The following is a 22286-nucleotide window of genomic DNA, read 5'->3' as shown; positions in this document are numbered from 1 at the left end:
TTATTTAGTCTGGAGAAGAGAAGATGAGGGGGGACATAATAACAGTTTTCAAATACATAAAAGGTTGGTACAAGGAAGAGGGTAAAAAATTGTTCTCCTTAATCTCTGAAAATAGGACAAGAAGCAAAGGGCTTAAATTTCAGCAAGGGATATTTAGGTGAACATTAGGAAAAACTTCCTCTCAGGGTGGTTAAGCACTGGAACAAATTGCCCAGGGAGGTTGTGGAATCTCCATCAGTGGAGGTTTTAAAGAACAGGTTAGACAAACACCTGTCAGGGATAGTCTAGTTATTATGTAGTCCTTCCTTGAGTGCAGGCGACTAGACTAGATGACCTACTGAGGTCCTTTCCCGTCCTACACTCCTGTGAATTACATCACAACCATATTTTATATGTATGTAAGTAAAGCAAGAGAAATTCCCTTGAAGCACTAGCATTACTTCAGATTTACAATGGTGTAAGAGAGCAAATTTTGCATTTTTGCCCTTAGTTAGAACATTTTCCATAGTAGAAGGAAAAGTGGGGTAACCCATGCAATTGAAACAGCAGGTATTCAATAGGGATTAGAAAGCAAAATATGATCACTTGGCTATATGAAGTTCTCATTGAATCTAGCTCTTCCTCATAAAGAAAACTCAGCACAAGCACTGAAAAGCAAGCTTTCAGGGCTTACAAGTTTTGCAGTGAGGAAACCAGATGGAGATTTTAATGAACTCGCACATTTAGATTATATGTTTCCTCTTCTAATGATATTAAAGTATCTTCAACTTCATAAGGCATAATTTATTTTGAAAAATAGAAGCCCTACTCTGACAGCTGTCGCATTGTAGGCTTTTCTTGATTTATACCTTTGGGCCAAGGGTAGTTTTTAAATTTGTTACTAGAATTTCAGCTAGAAATTTAGTCCTTCATCTCACTTCAGAGAACTTCTGAAATACTAATTAAGTTCATAGCTGTACACACTTCAAAGTGTACATATATATCTGAGTACACTGTGCTTTATAGAGGGTGAAAATTTGATTGATGCAGAAGTCAAATGGATTCTCAGCGGCATCATTAACAAAGGGGGATGCACTACAGAGTAGTATGTCTAAAAATAAGCTTTTCCTCCCTGCTCCCACCCTCAGTTCTTTTGTGACATCCCCAAATGAGTGTTTCCATAAACTCCAAGTAAAGGAGTTAATTTTAGAATGGTAGTAGGAGCCATTCATTTAGCTAGAAGTGTTTCACAATAGTAAAAATTCAAGTGATCATGGATCTCTACAGTGTCTGGAATTTTTCCAATATGCATGAATATATTTTTAGCATACTTGTGTAGGATAGCAGCTAATTACACAGAGTAAATGAGAAGGGGAGGGGTGCTTGGGGACAAAACCTTTTTTTTCAGATAAAACCTTAAAAGCAGAAGACTTCTCAGCTGCCTGTGGGCATTCCTAGAACCTCAGGGCACCTTGCTATTTTGCCATGATAAAACTTGATTATTTATTCTTATTCTACCTCTAAGCCAGTAATTTAAGCTTTCCTCTGCTCTGGTTACATACCTCTCTGTTAAGGCTTTGCTTTGAGTATCTCTTGCAGCTTGAAGGTCTTCCTCTAGACGTTTTCTCTCCATCTCCAATCTTTCCACTTCAACCCGAGTCCACTTCCGGGGGCTAATGAATCGCATTTCCTTTAAGAGCTCCTCCTTCTCATTGATTAATATTAGTCGGTCCCGTTCTGAATCCAGCACACCTGGCCAGGCCTCACTATCCAGTTTAGCTAGATGTATTTTTAGGTTTGCTATTCTATAGAAAAAAAATAAAGTGCACTTCACATACAGTGTTTGTGTTTAGTGGCCTGAGCCCAGCTGCTACTGGACACATGTCCACATAATGAACCACCATTGTCATTAGCATCTTTGCTAAGCTGCTCAGCCTGGAGCCTGAACTACCCTCCCCCACTGGCATTGTTTACACCATGATTTTTCAGATCCATGATTGTCAACAGTGCAGCACCAAAAGGAAATTGCAACGTATGTAAGACCCAGAAGCTTTTAACCACATCTTCTAACAGGGACAGATGCCAGACCCATCTGAGAATTGCCTGCACAACTGCTTCCACTAGCTGTACCCAATAGAAGTTATGGGAGTGAAAAACATCTTGGTGTAAACCCTAGAGATGTTCCATCCAAGTCAGAGCTGACGCATACAGGCTGATACGCACTACCACTGTCAGTGCTCTACTGGTTTTGTGGATTGAGAGAACTTTGTACTTCAGGGCTGTGAAGTGCTCTCTATGGATGCCAGATTAAGTCACTTACATTTCAAATGAAAAAACTGATCTCGTACTGACAAAGCTAATATGCTAGCTAGTACTAAAAGAATCTGAATGTTGAATATTGAACAGTTTTAGTAAGCACATTTACAGGCCACATTAAAGTACACATAAACATAACAAATGTTAACCCTAACTAATGCATCTGGATACTGTGTGAATGAGCTTGTTCCTAAGCCCTCAGCTCTGAGTTTCAGGGCACCCTGCTATTTTGAACAAGGTTCCTCAGTGCAAGTCCAGATTTGAAAAAAATCGAAGAATTAAAACTTAAACCTCAGGCAGCAGCAACATGTGTGTATATTAACTGTCAAAGGGGTGACAAAATATCACTCTGAATCACTTGTCACTTATTTGGATACTGCATAAAAACTATTTTGATTACAGGCATTATTCCAAAGCTCAACATTAAACTTCATAGTTACTGGTACTTCAGGGCTGTATTATATGTTCAAGAACCTAAGAGATAGGTACTGAATAATCAAAAGAAGGGAATCAACAGCAATAGCTGGTATATCAGTAACTATAATGGTTTCAATAGAATAATAGCTGGAGTTTTAGTGGGTAGCTATATAGCAGATCAGATTGCATAAGTTTCCATTCTAGCTACCTGGACTCAAGTCACTTGGGTTTTTGAAGCTTTCCCCTTTAAGGATGAAGTTTTCCATGCTTTTTCTCTGACAAAACGTGGACCTTCGTGGAAAGATTATACAAAAAAAGGTTCAGCAGTTTTGATATAAAATATGAAAGATGGGTTGTTGTTTGTTTAGTTGTTGTTTGGGGGGATTCTTTTTTAACAGCTCTACAGCTGAAAAGGCTGGTGGCTGGGAAGATGAATTTTGGCATGCAAATTGCCCTCATGAGACAATAGTTACACATCTCATTCAGGGTGTGATAAGACTGGAGTTAAACTGAAGTCAATTGGTTGCCAATCTGAGTTTGCCAATTCTTCTGTACTCTGGACATACTACATTGTTCCAGAACACAAGTGTTTGAGGTTTATGCTAGGCTGAGCATGTACAATTGTATTTATTAACTCAGGTAAATGGGCAGCCAACTAACTGGAATTAAAAATCTTAGTCTAAATACACTCTCGGGTACAAACTAAATCCAAACCCTGATTGGCTTGTCAGAGTTAGCAGGATCACAGAAAAGGGGGAAGCCACTGTTACATGGTTGTCAAATTTCATAGTGGTAGCCGTGTTAGTCTGTATCAGCAAAATGAACGAGGAGTATTTGTGGCACCTTAGAGACTAACCAATTTATTTGAGCATAAGCTTTCCTGGGCTACAGCCCACTTCATCAGATGCATGCAGTGGAAAATACAGTAGGAAGATAGATATATACACACAGAAAACATGAAAAAATGGATGTTGCCAAAGCCACTATAGCCCACGAAAGCTTATGCTCAAATAAATTTGTTAGTCTCTAAGGTGCCACAAGTACTCCTGTTCTTTTTATGGTTGTCAAAGGCTCTCAGGATTCAACTTCAGCCCTCCAGCTCCAAAGCACAGGAGGACCAAAAGTCCATAGGACTCTATGAAAGGGAGGCAACCTGGCCAGGACTAAGCCTACCTAACTTGTTCTTATTACCCTAGAATGGATGTTAATGCTTTTTCTGTCACTTTGCTGCAAAGAAGCCACATTTGCGGGGGCCCATTCTTATTGCAGAGCCAGTTCCCATGGCAGGGTTGCTTCTTCTTAATTAATTTAAATTCTATGTTTATTAGAAATTCATCCTGAATATTTTTAGGCCTTCTTAGAGCTATTTTGTTTCTGACTGCCTGATTAAGTGCAACAGTGTGCTCCAATGAAGAATTCACAGTGGCATTAATTTATAATCCAAGAATTCCTCAGTGCATTTTGAAGGAATATGAATTTTTATAAGAGGATTGCTTCGTATTAATCTGATCACTCTTGGCATACATTTGCATGGATATGGCTTTTCAATGGAATTTGCTCTCAATGCTCTGAACACATTCTTACACTTGTTTTAAAACTAACCCTGAATTTGCCCCTGCTTTGCAAGAAACCATTCTTTGCTTTTTCGATTAAAAAAATAAACCCACTTTTAAAGTCTAAAAAAATTCTTTCATCGTTATGGAATAAATGCTTTGCAAACGACTTGGCATTTAGCTGAAAACTCCAGCCCTTCAGCATTCACAGACTGAGTATTTAAACCATTCATGCACAAGTCCAGATTTGCATTACAAAGAAATCAGCTATAGTAGGTTCTGAGGTGCCAGGCACATAGCCATTCTGAGTGCCTATCACCTCTGAGGCTGAAGGAAGTGGAGGAAAGGATGCTTAGTTTTATTTTTAACTGTACTATCTTTAAATAGAACAGTCATTCTAGATCAGTGGTTCTCAAACTAGGGCTGCTGCTTGTTCAGGGAAAGCCCCTGGTGGGCCGGGCCGATTTGTTTACCTGCTGTGTCCGCAGGTTCAGCAGATAGCGGCTCCTACTGGCCGCGGTTTGCCGCTTCAGGCCAATGGGGGCTGTGGGAAGCAGCACAGGCTGAGGGATTTGCTGGCCACCCTTCCTGCAGACCCCATTGGCCTGGAGCTGCGAACGGTGGCCAGTGGGAGCTATAATCAGCCGAATCTGCTGACACGGCAGGTACACAAACCAGCCTAGCCCGCCAGGGGCTTTCCCTGAACAAGTGGTGGCCCTAGTTTGAGAGCTACTGTTCTAGATTGTTTGTTTACTATCCCAATATGCAATCTGACTCCTTTATTCCCCCAAACAAGTGGCTCCCTACTTGCAGGAACAAATCAATGCATGTACACTTCTATACCTGTGTGTACCTGTAACCCACACACCTTCTGGGTGTGGTGTTGTGTCCCATCTAGTGGCATCGTGACCACTTAGAGAGAGAGATAAAATGAGTCTACTCTACAGCCTTCGCTAAGAGCCAGTTGGCTTTTTGCTCATGCACTAAGCTCCATAGATATCAGGTTCGATCCCACACACTGGCGACCAAGGTCTGTCCATGTTACACACCCAAAATTGATTAGAAATTCAAGTAGTCAGACCTGCTTCTGCACTTCAATTGCTGATGCAAATTGCACCCACCAAAATGGAGGCAGCTCTTTAGGAAGGGTGCTCTTAAGTGTGCTCGCAAGAACATACTTAAACTTTTGTAATGCTCCAACTGCTGCAGCAATGGTGTCAAATATGTCATTAAGCCATTAAAATATCCATTTAAGACAAGTCTTGGTCAAGGACTCAGTCACAATAGCTGGTATCTGCTGTCCAATTCCAACCTTGTTTATCCCAATTTGATTAGAATCATAGAATCATAGAATATCAGGGTTGGAAGGGACCCCAGAAGGTCATCTAGTCCAACCCCCTGCTCAAAGCAGGACCAATTCCCAGTTAAATCATCCCAGCCAGGGCTTTGTCAAGCCTGACCTTAAAAACCTCTAAGGAAGGAGATTCTACCACCTCCCTAGGTAACGCATTCCAGTGTTTCACCACCCTCTTAGTGAAAAAGTTTTTCCTAATATCCAATCTAAACCTCCCCCACTGCAACTTGAGACCATTACTCCTCGTTCTGTCATCTGCTACCATTGAGAACAGTCTAGAGCCATCCTCTTTGGAACCCCCTTTCAGGTAGTTGAAAGCAACTATCAAATCCCCCCTCATTCTTCTCTTCTGCAGGCTAAACAATCCCAGCTCCCTCAGCCTCTCCTCATAACTCATGTGTTCCAGTCCCCTAATCATTTTTGTTGCCCTTCGCTGGACTCTCTCCAATTTATCCACATCCTTCTTGAAGTGTGGGGCCCAAAACTGGACACAGTACTCCAGATGAGGCCTCACCAATGTCGAATAGAGGGGAACGATCACGTCCCTCGATCTGCTCGCTATGCCCCTACTTATACATCCCAAAATGCCATTGGCCTTCTTGGCAACAAGGGCACACTGCTGACTCATATCCAGCTTCTCGTCCACTGTCACCCCTAGGTCCTTTTCCGCAGAACTGCTGCCTAGCCATTCGGTCCCTAGTCTGTAGCTGTGCATTGGGTTCTTCCGTCCTAAGTGCAGGACCCTGCACTTATCCTTATTGAACCTCATCAGATTTCTTTTGGCCCAATCCTCCAATTTGTCTAGGATTAAGACTTGGTCAACACTTTAAATTCAGGTGAACATAGCTAAGTTGCTCAGGGTCTGAAAATTCCACACCCGAGCAACGTCGCCATGCCGACCTAACTCCCAGTGTACATACAGCAAGGTGACAGAAACATTCTTCCATCAACCTAACTACCATTACATGGGGAAGTGATATTCCTACAGTGATGGGAAAACCCCTTCCATGATATATGCTGGTCTACACTATGGGGATATGCTAGCAGAGCTATGGCACCATCACCATGCCACTGTAGTCCCCATACTGTAGACATACCCTTAGGCCTGCTCTGCATTACAAAATTAGGCTGGCACAAGTCACTTTGCATTGACCTTTCCTTCGAGAAGCCCAGCTAAGGATGAGACTATCACCAGGCCCTTGAATCTTTTCAGAAAGGGATGTTAAGAATGTTAGCAGGAGACCTACAAGTAGTCTGGCCCTTTGTGTTTCCATTAAATTAAATGTTATAACTAAGTTAACATCAAGTAACCCCTATTTCCAGGCCTTCAGTTTTATCTTTCCAGATAAATCTGTTTTATTAAGCCCTGAATATTTACTCTTCCCACTGGGACTCTCCTTTTTACAATGAGTCTCTCTACATAGTGCTTGAATCCCTGACTCACATATGGAAAAGTACCCAGTAGCTTACTTGGTTCTTTTGAGAGAGTAATGCTCCACTGGGTCCTGGGGACAGAGAAATTCTGATTCTTCCTACAGGCTCAGCATAAGGGGCCTGTCTTTTAATTCCACTTTGCCAATCTATCAAGAAGGTAAGAAATACCTGGGGTTGCAAACTTTCTGTAATTTTAAATAGATTTTGAAAGTTGGTTCCAATAATACAGGGACTTCCCTGCTAGTTGGTCTACTGTTATTATTGTCCCACTTATGATAAGAGGGGTAGAAATGAACCTGGGAATTATCATCCAATCAGCCTTTTAGATGTGGTCTTCAAAATCTATTCTAGATACCTGTTAAGGCTGAGAGCTGTAACCTTTTTGCAGAGAACTAGCCAACTTTAGGAAACACAGCTTCTCAGATATAGTTAATTATTGTGTGTTCTCACATTTGATCTACAAATACTGTTTCTCCCAATGGGGGAATATTTTATATGGCCTTCACTGATTTGAAATTTGCTTTTAAGTCTGTTGACAGAAGCCATTTTAGGAAGAAACTTGCAAGGGCTTGGTAACATCTCAGGTTAACTATCTTTTGAGAGCCCTTCTTGGCCAAACAATAGCCAGGGTTAGGATAGGATGGAAGGACAATCTAACAGATCCTATGTCTATTATAAAGGGCGTGTATCATAGTTTGTTGTCCCCCTTTCTTTTTAATTTTTATATTAAATGGTACTGGGCCTACTTGAGGGGAAGCAGTATTTTGCCCCTAAAATTCTGAATTGACCAGTGTCCTGCTATAGGCAGGTATGGTTTTGTTGTCCCAAATGCCTTTGAGTCTGAAATGTCCATTATGGGATTTTAGCATTTTGTGTCAGCAGGAATACACAACTATAGATTAGCTGAAAACTAAAGTATTTACTTTTGGATATAAACCAAAGTTCCATAAATGGATAATTGATGACCACTATATCAAACAGGGTAAGTGCTTTTCTGATCTGTTTATATGCTTTACATTCAGGTATGCTTTACATACATTATGGTCCATGCAAACAATTCTTTGTTTTTCTAGTGTGCATGGGGATTATTTAATTGCACAATCTCTCAGACTGTTCACAGCTAACGTTTGTGCTAAGAAATTATATTATTGAATTATATTATCTCATTAAATTTCTATAGTGGAAATTTGGGGATGGAAAGATCATTAGAGAAATGCCAAATACATTTTTGAGGCAAATACGTCATCTCCTCAGCTATGCCCCAGCTGCTTTATGTAGGGCAGAGGTAGGTGAATGCTCTATATCTACCAAAGCACAATGCCTCTATGTTAATTATTAGTTGCAATTTCAGAATTTGAATTTACATTGGCTTCCAAGGTCATGTCTGGAGGAACAGCTTAAGTCTAAAACTTCAAAATTTTCAAGACTTTTGCAAGTCCAATGTCTGCATTCTTGGGGGTTTCAGAAACTAGGTTTGGTCAGGACTTTAAGAATTTTCATTAAGTTTAGAACAGAAGATGTTTGTAAATAATCAGGTGTTAATGCAACCCATGTGTCTCCCAAGCTCTGATTTAAAAGTCATCCATAGATCTGAGAAATATTTGGAAGTTTTGAATACTAAGCTAAAAAGGGGACTTCATAACTCTGTTTTCAAACACAGTTGGCTCATTAGGAGGGGAGGCCTAGAGGCATTCAGAGGCACAACAGTTTATGCCATCCAGGTCCACCCAAAGTTGAAGACTTGCTACATTACTTACTATTTTGTTACTTTTGTCCTTTGAGAACTATAATGACTTTCCCCAGCTTTGATGCAGAAGCCTTTTGCCTCACGAGCTCAACAATTTGAATATTGGTGATGTAGCAATGATGTTTCAGTTATACAGACAATTGCTTTATTTACCTGGTCAAGAAAAGACTTATGTGAAATTAATTTTCTTTATAGCCTAAGTGAATCAATTTATTCTTAATATTTTAAATTTCATTTTTTTGATACAGCTATTTTATAAGTTAAGTACGGAGAAGGGTAGAATCTGTGTTTATCTTCTGTATTGTGATTATTTAAAAGTTTGTATTTACTCTGCTGAGCATTCTGGTTAATTATTAAGATGCTATCCTAACATCTGATTTGCATTTGCAATTCCATACAGTCTTTATTGTCATTAAAAGCTGGAGTCTTTCAAAGAAACAGTTGCTGCATGCTGGCCCCTGAGCACAAAAGATCTTTCAGAGTTTCAGAGAATGCCCCACCATCCCCACTGACGTTCTAATTGTGCTCTTAATGGGTTTTCCCCTCAGTCACAGATATCTGTTTACATTTTGAACTGTACAGTCCCCGTGGTAAGCAACAACAGACAAAACACCAACTACCTTCTCTTTGCTTCTTCATACCGGAGGCGTAATCTGACCTTCTCAGCCAACTGATTATTAGTGCTTGTGATAAACTAGGAAATAAAGTATAATACCAGTGAATTAATAAACAGCTATTGTGCCTTGAGACATTCTATATTGTATATTGAAATTGTAATGCTGCTAACTTGTCAATTGAATTAAATTCATAGATTCAAGAGGTGATCAGACTGAAAATTGTTTCTTTTGATTGATTTTTTATGATTATGTGCTTCAGGTGTTTAAAAACGGATATCAGATGCAAGAGTTATCTTGCTCTCCAGTTATAGAGTACAGCAGAATCTGACTAATTCACATCTACAGTTGGGGCCCAGATTTCCCCCCTTTGCATTTAAAACTACAGCGGAGGACTTTTTGCAAGGTAATTTTTATTATCTCCCTCTTCTGAAATTTTACAATATGCGTTGTGTTGGTCTGTCTTATTTAGATTGAAAAATCTTTAGGGCAAGGAACATAATGGCTATTAGGACTGGGCTGATAGATGCCTTACAAAAATAGAACTACAGTAGTAAGGACTATTCACTCAAGTGAGAAGTTGCAGGATTGGTCACAATGATACCAAACCTGCCATCTGATCCACATGGGTTGTCCCCGCTGCACCTGTGCAGAGCCCCAGTCAAAGGTGACACCAGTTTGCTTACGCTGATCCGATTGCCAGATCAGAGCCCAATGTTTGTAAAGCACCATGAACGTTTATGGCACTATAAGACACCACACATTTTATAATTTTAATACAAGACCATACTCATCAACTTGCTATTAAATCTTATTAAGAAGTAGCAAGAAGCCACCTTTTTTATGTGCAAAAGTCAAGATGTGTGCATTAGAGGGCTTCTATATATCTTTGAAAATTAAGGATGTTAATCAACAGACATAGGAAGAATTCACTCCAAAGAATCATTAATTTTAAGGATTTGCACCTATTCCATAATTCCCATTTACAATAATAGGATCCAAGGGTAAAGTACACTCTTGTGGAGAGGGCCAGCACAAGGGTTATGCACCACTTAAGTGCCACTTACATTTTTAAAGGGTGCATAAGCCTGCGACTGTCCTCTAGACAGGGTTGCATTGTAACAAATTGTAACAAAGAGTTGAAATTTTAAAAAATTGGTAACATTACTCATTTACAATTCAAATCCCCGGCTAGTAGAAACTAACTTCATGAATGACCTAGCCCTGCAAGTTTGTAATCTTCCTCAAAGCTAAGTCCATAGGTAGCCTCAAAACATTCCCTCTGTCATAATGCTTGTCTTATAACTGAAGGGTTAACAGAATATTCCATGCCTCAAGGAAGAAATATTTGGGGGGGGGGGGAAGGGTGGGATCCACAAAGAGACTTAGGCTTTGCAACACTGAGCATCATAGTGTCTAACTTTTAGGTGCCTAGAAAAAAAAATCACAGGAATAACGCTGGAATCCCCAAAGCCGAGTTAGGTGCCTATACAATGCATGGGGAGAGATAGAGGCCTTAGAATGTGATCCACAAACGCCAGCATGCCAGGCAGGGAGCCCCCCAAAGCTAGTCAATGGGAGATGCCAACCAGAAGGGTATATGTTAAGTCCCGCCCTGCTCACAGATATAGGCGCCTAAGTCTAGGCTGTAGGGAGGTGCTTATCTCTGCTTGAGATCCACAAATTGGAACCCACTTCCTTGAGTCACAGGGTTTAAACACTTTAGCTGCTTCTTGCTGCACATGAACTGACCAGAGAAGGAGGAGCTGCTGCTGCCACCCACCTTATAACTTTTAGCCCAGTGATTAAAGCACTCCTGTGGGACATGGAAGACCCAGGTACAGCAGGGGAGGAAGGTGGGAAAGCCCAGTTCAAATCCTCTCAGGAAGATACTCTAACTCCTGAGCTCTGTGATATTCTGATGGGGGGATCCATCAGTCTCTCCTACTGCCACTGTGGCAGAATAATGAAAGAGTGATTGGAGCAGGGGGACCAGACCCAGGGTCTCCCACCTGCTAGGTGGGTGCACTAATCACTGAATTATAGGAGTCACTCTCCCACACTCAGGCCCAATGACTATTAGGTGGGGAGGGGCGGGAGGGGAAAAGAGAGAGAGAGAAATCTCTGTAGTCCCATGGTTAGGGTCCCCACCTGGGAAGTGGGAGACCCCTGCTCAAATCATCTTTCACCTGCTGGCAGACAGGGGGGAATTGAACCTGAGTCTCCCACTTCCCCAAGTGCTCTAACCGCTGGGCTAAAAGTTATAAAATGGGCAGGTACCACCACCACTACCACCTCCTCCATTTTGAATGGAATTGCCGTTCGACTTATGACAACAGGTCAAATGAAACTTCAGTGAAAACCACACTGATGTTGAAACTCTGAAGGCCCATCAATTAATAGTTAATTGCTCTACCCTGAAGACTTGCAATATGACAACATTGATCCAGTGCAGAGAAATAATTTTTGCATGTGTTCGTGTCACGTGTTACTCACATTTCCTGAAACATCTGTTTGGGAGCTAACATCCAGATACTGTGGAGGTAATAAGGATGCATTGCTATCCCACAGGTCTGACTGTGATCCTCTGTCAGTCATGAAGCCATCCTTTAACCTGGCTAAGCTCTAAAACAAGAATTCAAAGTCATCTATTTTCTTGCCAGAAAAAATATCACCAGCTGCACAACATCATTACATTAAATGAGATATTTAAGCTTGAGTAAAAATCACAGTGACCTTTCTTTGATAAATAGTTCCTTACTCGGAACATGCATCTCACAGCAAGCTTTTCTTTGATGTTCTTGCTCTCATTTTAGAGATCTGGGGATGATAAAGTGCTTTAATTGAAGCCAATGTCACATCATACCATCTTTGAGTTTGTGATCAGTAAATAAAACCAAAAGGATGACAGCTCCACTCCAAACGTGACGTTGGGTCATTTTATATTAACTCCTGAACTAATAATTATATTCTTTGAAATAAAAGATTTAGTCTGCCCTAGATATTGTGAACATTTCCAGTTACATCATATCAACTTTGCAAGAGTGTTTCAAGGCAATGCCTTGTCCTTTCCATCAATGGCTCATTTTTTAAAATTATTTCAGTACCTGAATGAGATCTTGTTTTTCCTTCTCTCCTGAAGTGATTGCTTTCTTGATAGCTTTCATTTCACTTAATATGGCTTGTGCTTCATCAAGTTTGTATCCACCTTGAGTATCAGACATTTTCATATCAATTCTGCATGAAAAGTTACAAAATAAAAAGAGGAAAGAGACTTAAAACACTCAAGATATGCCCAAAATAATTTAGGCACGTGACGCCGTAGTTCAAGTTTATTAAAGAAATTTTACATGAATGCATTTCAAATGCTAAAACACATGCAACTTTCTGTGTCCACTTCCTAGCATGTAAACACTCTTAATCATGGGCTGTCCTCACCCATAAGAGGGATACAACATAGTTAGTGAATGATCATAGTTCTTTTCCGCTTTTGAATATATGCAGTTACATTAACCTCATGATATGCACTTACATTAACCTTGAGAATTCCACTATTCTGAAGCTAACTAAGAGGGGTTACTTTAATGCCATCCCTTTGGTTTTTGACATGCCTGCAATGAGAAACAAGTGCAGTGAAATAAAATTCCTACTATTGCCAACATCATATGTTGGGAGTCAAATTCCGGTGGAATTACTCCAAACTGATGCCCATCTAACAAGAGGAGAATTTGGACCATAGATGCTTTTACTTGTCTTCCTTCATGTGTTTGTAAATGTCAACAGAACAAACTTATTGAACATGTCTCTCATGTCTCTGTGATAACTTACAGCTTGACACTGCAAACACTGTTTGCAATGCTCACTATACTCAATTGTCCCATTCACAATGTAATAAGCATTTTCAGAATTAGAGGGCCCAAAAGTCATGTTCCAGAAAGCACCTGGACCAGCTGAAAAGTTAAGATGAATATTCAGGTCTGGTATTTTCAGATGTCTTGGCAAGATCCCCTCAAAACTGTAGAACATCACAAGGATTTCTCCACCTGGACAATGGCAGGATCAGTCTAAATGTGTATTGAGAATGGTACAAGGGAGACACTTTTGGCATGAGTGTTATAGAATATGCCGTTAATTAGTCTCCAGGTACTGGGCATGTTGCCATTTTGATATCTTCAGGATGAAGGAGCTCCTGTTATTTTCTATATCACTTATGTTAGTAGAATATGAAACAGTGGATTTTACAATGTACATGACAAAAACATGTAAGTAAACTTGTATAACCCAAGGACTATGGTATTCCTGAAAAATGCCAATAAATCTGAAAATTGCAAGCTAAAGTGTCAGCTCAGTGCTCCAAAATCAGAGTATCGGACATATTTTAGCAGCAAAGTGAGGCTAGTGTCACCTCAGAGTGAGTACAAAATTAAAACATACGAACCCCCCTCACAGTACTCTCTTCTCGATTCTAGTATAAGAGCTTTGTACTTCCAAGGACTAAGCAGGACCACCACAGAGAGGGGGAGAGTAAGAGGAAGTATTTGCCTAGAGGTATGGCTGTTGTTACTGCTTCAAACAGCAACAGGCAGAGATCTGCAGCCTGCAGGGAGGTTGTGGGGGCATCTGCACAGAACTACCATACAGTGAGTTATGCTTAATATATTTGTACAGGATTGATTGATGTACTCCAACATTTTAAAACAGGTTAAGATGTAAGTACCACTTAGGCATTAATAGACACAAATATTGTACACAGAGATCTTCAAGACACAACTAGTACACACTCCACCACTCTGCCTAAAGTGACAATTACAGATTCCACAACCCATCGAAAGCTAATCATCCATTTTAGGTTTCCTGATGATACAGGGCCTGGGTTTCGGAAGGGCTTCAGCATGGTTTCTGCTAGTCCTGGCACTTTTGGCATACTAGCACCCGGGTGCAAGCATGGAAAATGGAATTTGCCTACACAAATCTCATCATCCAAACACATTGTTAGAATATACCACTTATACTAGTAGATGCTAGTGCAACAAAGTATATGCAAGTATAAGCAAGGACTGAGATCTGAGAGTTATCCCCAGAGGTCTTTGACATCTGCAAAAGGCAGACAAATCCATGCAACAGGAATTCCTTTTCTTCTTCCTTCATAGTGGTGCCCTAGCACAGATTTTTATCTTGATTTTTATCTGCCTTCCCCTGAAAACAATGGAGTGTGACAAACCTAGGAGTCTTTCTATTCACTGCCAGAAAATAGAAATCAAACTCCATGAAGTTAATATATTCCTTCCTTCAAAGTGTCATTAAACAAATCCTCTTGGTTAATGACAGGCAAAGTGAATCACTGCACATTTTCCCTGCTTCCACATTGGAAATCTTCCTTCAGTAAACAGGATAATTTTATTTTCTCCTTCAATTCATCACAGCAGGAGAAAGAGATTGGAGGGCTTAGATTTAAGGAGCAACTGACAGAAGCTGTGAAAAAGTCATTTTTGTTCTATGTTTGTGCAGCACCTAGCACATCAGGGTCCTGGCCCATCCGTAGGGTTTCTAGGATGTCTGGTAATATAAATAAATACTCCTCAGAGATGTGACATATATCTGAAACCAATCTAGTAGCTGCTAAGCAACTGGTTTGTAAATTACAGAGGAAAGACTTCCTAAAAATTTGTAGGGAAACCAGTTTCGACATGTTCTGCATATTAAACTGAGCACAGACGTCATGGTGAAGTGGTGTATTCTCTTCAACAGAAGTAGGCTGAACAACTTGACAGCTGGTCTTTCCCTCCTCCCAAGGGAATTCTACTGAGAGGAGCTGGCACATCCATGAATTTGTAAGTGGTAAAAATTAACCACCTACACTATATGCCTCATTACTTAAGAAATGCCAACTGTTATTCCTACACTGGTAAGCATCAGGGTCCTTGTCTTTGTCCAGCTTTTCCTCAATGCCCCTAAAGACAATGACCCTTGAATCAAGACCCTGGGCCCTACCATGACATCAGTGTTAAGCAGTACTAGATGCAGTGAGCAGTACTGTAATTTAAATGATGACATAATGTGGCCTCATGACATTGTTGGAAGTGCGTTTTGGAGTTAAGTCAGTTTGTACTTGCTCACATTTGCTACACTAGCACTTACGGTGTGCAAGTGGCAGATTCTACTATGTGCTATGTGTGCTGCTTTTCGAGTCTGTCAGTTGTGTGCCCAGATGTTCACACCCTAGGAGCACACACAGGCACAGAAAAGGCTTGAATTATTCAAGCAGCTAAAGAAACTGGGGGGAGAAGGGGGTCAGTAGGGAGAGAGGAGAAGAGAGGAGGGAAAGAACTTTTCACCAGAATATAAGATTGTGCATTAAACTTACTTCTTTAGTGTCTGGAAGCCATGCTCTTTGTACTGCAGTTCCTGCCTCATATGAGCTACCTCTCTCTTCAATTTATTAACCTGTAGTAATTGGAAGAGCAGTGTTACATTTTCAGACTGATACATCCATTAAGATTAAAGGCACGGTATTATCCACACAATCAGAACACGCTTAATCAGGATGGGCATTTCAGGCTGAATCTCCTAGAATATCAATTTAGCACAACAACAGTGAATAGCCATAACTACTACTTCATCTGGACAGTATTATAAAATCACCCTTTAGTGGAGATATATTCATCCCGTTCCTAGAAGTTATGTAGCATCAAGTTAGGAGCAAGAGATGTGAAATTCTTAACTATTAAATACACAAGTTGACATATAAAGATTAAAAGGAGACAAATATGGAATCCAATGAATGTCATTTTTATTCAATAATGTTTAATGTCTTTACAGACTTTTTAAACATGGTTAAATAATAAGACAGCTGCTTAATTGCAATAATATAAGCCACCTACTGGGCTGTCCCAATTAAGAGATTTCATTGTACAGCTAACACAGTGGGAAGATAATGCAAATTGTAAACACATGGACCCTGTAGTTTTCTCTATTATGCTCCTCCATAGAAGCCTGACTCACCTACTTTAGATTGGGAACCAAAATGACCAGAAGTAAAGTCTCCATGAGAAGGGACAGCACTCTAAAAATCTGCACTGAACTGAACACAAAATAGCTACCAGTGTCTGGAGACCATTCCTAGGTATTTGAAATTGCAGTACAAAGTCACCACCTAGTTAAATACCTCATAATATCCTCTATCAGCTTTCAGGCAAGCTCAAAGCCTTCAAGAAAAATGTGTTATAGTTTAACTTTGGGACACTGACTTCAGAGAATTTCTGATCATTTATATTCTAGATTAAGGGCAGCAACATTAGCTCACTCAGCTGCCTTGGCATCTCCTTTAATATTTATATTATATTATATTATATTATATTTATCATGAGGTTTTGAAGCTTCTTAAGATCATTAATGGAAAGCAAAGGTCCATTTGTACTTCTTACCCTGGATTTTGTAGTAGCAATTTCAGCTTTAAGAATCTCCGGGTCATATTTAGAACTAGACGATGAGCCAGAGTGCACTGGAATGAAGAGAATATTGAATTAAGAATTCTATTTTATGGTAACGTGAGCTTTACAACACAACACACAAATCTGAAAGGAGGACTCCAATACTTTACACACAACCTGAAGAGTCAATATTTATTCTCTGAGTCCTAATGCTCTTTCCTGAGGAGACCAATTTATTTTCATCTTCTCTGCTTCACTTCATGCTCCAACTCTCTCCCCACACTCTGAGCAAAACAAGACCTCTCGCAGCTCTCCCCCACCTCAAGACCCTCTGCTCCTCCCTATGCTAGTTCTGCATCTTTTCTTCCAGTGTGACAGCACCCAGCAGCATGGTCAAATAATCACACTGGGAATGCATGCCAAAGAAAGTTGGAGATGCAGAACATGCTCCATCTGTAAGTCCTGATCTGGGACCAGTTCCCAGCAATCAAAATCCCTCCCTTCTACTTGGCCCAGTGCCTGAACACTAGGTCCATGCCCAGTTGCTTGGTCTCCTGCAATATCAAATCCATTAACAAAAACAAAATACCCACACCACACCCCGGAGGCAGCGAGGGGAGATTGTACGTAGGATTTCAATTTTAAAGTAGGGTTTTCTTGTAAACTAATCCATCAAATACACAACATAACAAGAAAACTGAAGAATGCATTACAGCCTTCTGAAGGGCCTGAGGACGTGGCAGACCATAGGATGTGCCGCTGGGGATTAGACCAATGTTCCATAAAGTGCAGCATCCTGTCTTCATCAGTGGACAAAACCCTTCTGCTTCAGAAGGCACAGCACTGCACAACTGGGAGCTATTTTAAGGGGTGGCTAGCGACAAGGAAACTGCTTTTTGATCTCTGCAATGATCCATTTATGCCCTGTAGTACGAAACTGTAGTTTTCTTTTCAGAAACATTAGCAGGATGCTATCAGAACCCTCCAGCGTGAGCATACAGTTTATAGTTCACAGAGTCCTGAGTAATATACAACAGAAGCGAATGGGATTCAGAGAAAGGGAAAAGCTTCAGGAAGAGACCAAAATGTCTGGGGCTGTTTACTTTAGAGATGAGACAGGGGACATAATGGCATACAAGCTGGAATAGTGGCATAGCAAAGTTAGATTGAGCACTTCTATTTATCATCATAAATATAAAGGGAAGGGTAACCACCTTTCTGTATACAGTGCTATAAAATCCCTCCTGGCCAGAGGCAAAACCCTTTCACCTGTAAAGGGTTAAGAAGCTAAGATAACCTCGCTGGCACCTGACCCAAAATGACCAATGAGGGGACAAGATACTTTCAAATCTGGGGGTGGGGAACAAAGGGTTCTGTCTGTCTGTGTGATGCTTTTGCCGGGAACAGATCAAGAATTCAGCCTTACAACTCCTGTTAAGTTAGTAAGTAATCTAGCTAGAAAATGCGTTAGATTTTCTTTTGTTTAATGGCTGATAAAATAAGCTGTGCTGGATGGAATGTATATTCCTGTTTTTGTGTCTTTTTGTAACTTAAGGTTTTGCCTAGAGGGATTCTCTATGTTTTGAATCTGATTACCCTGTAAGGTATTTACCATCCTGATTTTACAGAGGTGATTCTTTTACCTTTTCTTTAATTAAAATTCTTCTTTTAAGAACCTGATTGATTTTTCATTGTTCTTAAGATCCAAGGGTTTGGGTCTGTGTTCACCTGTACCAATTGGTGAGGATTATTATCAAGCCTTCCCCAGGAAAGAGGGTGTAGGGCTTGGGGGGATATTTTGGGGGAAGACATCTCCAAGTGGTCTCTTTCCTTGTTCTTTGTTTAAAACACTTGGTGGTGGCAGCATACTGTTCAAGGACAAGGCAAAGTTTGTACCTTGGGAAAGTTTTTAACCTAAGCTGGTAAGAATAAGCTTAGGGGGTCTTTCATGCAGGTCCCCACATCCGTACCCTAGAGTTCAGAGTGGGGAAGGAACCTTGACAATCCTCCTAGTAGAGATGAACATTTCAATGAAACTGAAAGGCAGCAAAATTAAAATTACTTATACAACTTTTAATGTAATCCAGAATTAGCCTGTAGAACTCATTGACACAAGATATAATTGAGGAAAATTTCTCAGCAGGATTTTAAAAGGTTTGGTCATTTATGTGGATAATGAGAACATCTAGAGCATGCAGCTATGTTAGGCTAATCCTCTGGTGGGTTGCCAGACAGTTTGTTTACATTTGCATGGCCGCTCGCAGCTCCCAGTGGCCGCAGTTCACCGTTCCCGGCCAATGGGAGCTGCGGGAAGTGGCGCGGGCTGCAGGGACATGGGAGCTGTGGGCAACCATGCAAATGTAAACAAACTGTCTGGCAGCCTGCCAGTGGATTACCCTGACAGGCCATATGCATCCCGTGGGCCACAGGTTGCCCACCATTGATCTAAAGTTTACAGTAATAAGGATTAAAAAAAAACCAATGTTTTGGAAGGGATACAAATCATCTCTTTTTCAGGGCATTAGCCAGCCTCTAACTGATTGGGTTAGGAAGAAACTTTGCCTTTTGCGGGGGGTTCAATGCATATTCTTCTGAAGCAGCTGGTACAGACCCCTTTCAGACAGAATAGTGAATTAAGTGGCCACTAGTCTGATCTGGTATAGCAATTATATTCTTAAATGCATAGACGGTACTACAGACATATCTGGATAGAAAGGGAAATCAGTGTGTTCTGATGACATAAACATGAGTGGTTTGGAATGTCAAAGCCCAGAGAAGTAGGTGTGTGCTACCTGAATATTTCCAACACTGTGCTAATGTATAACATTTTACATGAAAACTTACACAATATACTAAAATTATTTTGCCATCCATACATGTTATTTCAGAAAATAAATATAGTGTGGCAACTTGCTGAGGTTAGACTAAGTCAGCATCCAGCAGAGGAAGAGGTGCAGTCAGGCCCAGCACTCACACAGACAGACCCAGAGAACAGTAGGAAGTGGGATGAAAGGAAAAGAGAAAATAGGCAGTGTGAGTGGACAGGAAGAGGTGGCTGGAAGACCACTTATATAGAAAATGAGGACAGGCAATCTTCATAAAATTGACTGCTCAGCTACAAAGCAGGAGATAACACTCCAGTCATCATACAGTTGACGTATCTGTGAAATAAGATGAACATTTGAATCATTACTAGCTATTGACAATTGTTCCAAGGCCAGAGTTTCAGAAGCAGTCCTTGATTTTGCCTAACTTGAAACATCACATGGAGAATCTTTGGGTGGTGTGGAAGAGAAACAGCTAGCTCTACACTACTGCTCATCCAGCCCCATTGTAAGGAGTGCATGTGGATGGATTTGCTTGACAAGTATAATTACACAGCATTCAGGGAATTGCTATGAATGTGAGCACCAAACCATTCCTTGACAGCCCCAGGTTTCAGAGGAGCACAGAGGTGGCAGATAGGCACATCTGACCATGTCCCTTTACCCTCCCACCACACACTGCCTGGCACAGCTGGGGATCTAGCATTAATTACACTTAATTACCTTACAGTTTGCTAATCCCCAAACTGATCATTTGCCCACCTGAGATACTGGTGTCTCTCCTCTTCAGCCTGATTTAGTTTGAAGACAGATAAGCCAGAGAGAATAGGTAAGACTCGGCCCTTGATGTTAAAGGTCTGTCCTATCAGGAGCAGCTACAAAGAGTTAACTTTACTCCAAAACCAGTTACAAAAACAAGTTACAAATTGTTTTCCTGGTTGTATCATGATGCTGTTTCCCACTTGCTAGACAGTTTAATACTTACAGCTGATCTGAGAGCCCAGTTTGTGTTCCCAAACGTCATGTAGCTGCCTGTATTCCTGCTGGGCCAATTCAAGTCTCTGCTGTTTCACCTGGTAGATCTCTTTCTGAGCAGCGATTGCCTCTTGGGCCAGTATCAGATAGTCCTTCAGCATAAGTTCCTGCTCCCACCGCCATTGCACACGAGGGTCCTCTATCTGTGTGGATTCTTAGCAGAGATAAAAGTCCTTACTCAAAAGATGGACAGGATAATATCACTCAAGAGAAAACAAAGACACCAAGAGAAAAAGTGTGCCTAGCATCACCTCCCCTCACTTATGTCAGTATTTAGAATGAAACTTCCAAATCTTTTTTGTCTGCTAAGTGTCTAGCAATCTGCAGATCTAAAGTGAAATTGGTTGAATTACTGTATAAAAATGGTAAATGGTAAAATAATAAGTGCTAGTTTCAGCAACAGATTCTAGTTATGCAAAAAGCTATTGTGGAACAATTTCTATTCTTATTAATATTTTTTTTTAGATAAAATATTGAGGGCTTGAGACTTTTCACGGATGTTCTCTACTGGGGGGCCATGATCTGTTCTAAATATGTAATTTATATATGCCACTTCACAAACCAAGGAAAACATTGTTACAGATACAACATTATCCATGTGACTTCCCTATAGTCACAGCAACAAAGACTGCAAAATAAAATGTTTGGCAGTGAAGAAGGACTAAGTCTGTAGTGAGGCAGCAGGGAGGAAATCAATATTTTAATCAGATTCTAAAAAAATATTACAAATACAGGATAATTAAGTCATTTAATGTAGCCAAGTGCATCCCTTTAAAGCCTGGTCCACACTTCAAACACAGTTCAACTTCGCTACAAACTTTTAGGGGTGTCAAAAATCCACACCCTGAGCACTGTAGCTACGCCAACTTAGTCTTCAATGTAGAGCGGTGGCTCCCAAACTGGGGTTTGCAAAATGTTACAGGGGATTCTCAGGAAAAAATTCCCTAATGGTGGACAGAGCTGTCCCTAGGGATAGCATGGGGCCAGCAGCCTGGAGCCCCAGGACTTCCAAGAGCTAAGCCGATCAAACCAAGCACATCTAAATCTCCTCAGTGTGATAAACTTCAAGACTCCTTGTAAGAAATGAAAAGGGAGGTGGATATTTTTTGCTGTTTTTAAAATTAAATAGGAAGCTAGTATTGTTTTAAAAATTATTATGAAGAACAAGTTTAAGCTTTATTGTAACATGCGTTGTTTGCCTGGACTGTTCAAGACCTGAATGCTTGCGTGGGAGGAACTCTTTGAGCTGTTTTCTTAAATACCTTCATGCTGTTTCATGTCTGATACTCCTTGATGAAACATAGGAGCCTTGTCTTCTAACAGGCTAATTCAAAGTGATACAAGTGAGATCTACAAAAGTAAGATCTTGGAAGAGTGTTGCCATTTTCATAATGTAATAAAAATACTATAATGATTAATAATTAATAATAAATAGTGTGTAATAAGTATGTCATAAAAACAAATTTTATATTTCCAAGATCAGTGCTTTTATAATTTATACTCCGGTAAAGGAGAAAATCCCTGGAAATATTCATTTTTAGGAGGGGGTTCACAAGACATTTTAGTGAAAGGCATTCACAGG

General features: G+C 40.5%; 1 protein-coding gene across 1 annotated transcript in view; it reads right to left on the bottom strand.

Moving 5' to 3' along the window:
* Positions 1-22286, bottom strand: part of WWC1 (WW and C2 domain containing 1) — a 138023-nt gene that overhangs the window by 40797 nt on the left and 74940 nt on the right. Inside the window, exons 3-9 of the mRNA XM_073355938.1 lie at positions 20655-20858; positions 16839-16915; positions 15779-15858; positions 12522-12651; positions 11911-12039; positions 9421-9494; positions 1542-1784 (exon numbers count right to left, since the gene is read on the bottom strand). Of these exons, the coding sequence (XP_073212039.1) occupies positions 1542-1784; positions 9421-9494; positions 11911-12039; positions 12522-12651; positions 15779-15858; positions 16839-16915; positions 20655-20858 (937 nt within the window). The remainder of the gene's footprint in view (positions 1-1541; positions 1785-9420; positions 9495-11910; positions 12040-12521; positions 12652-15778; positions 15859-16838; positions 16916-20654; positions 20859-22286) is intronic.

Source organism: Lepidochelys kempii, chromosome 8, assembly GCF_965140265.1.
Source record: "Lepidochelys kempii isolate rLepKem1 chromosome 8, rLepKem1.hap2, whole genome shotgun sequence".
Lineage (NCBI taxonomy): Eukaryota > Metazoa > Chordata > Testudines > Cheloniidae > Lepidochelys > Lepidochelys kempii.
This window is presented reverse-complemented; position numbering and strand designations above follow the sequence as displayed.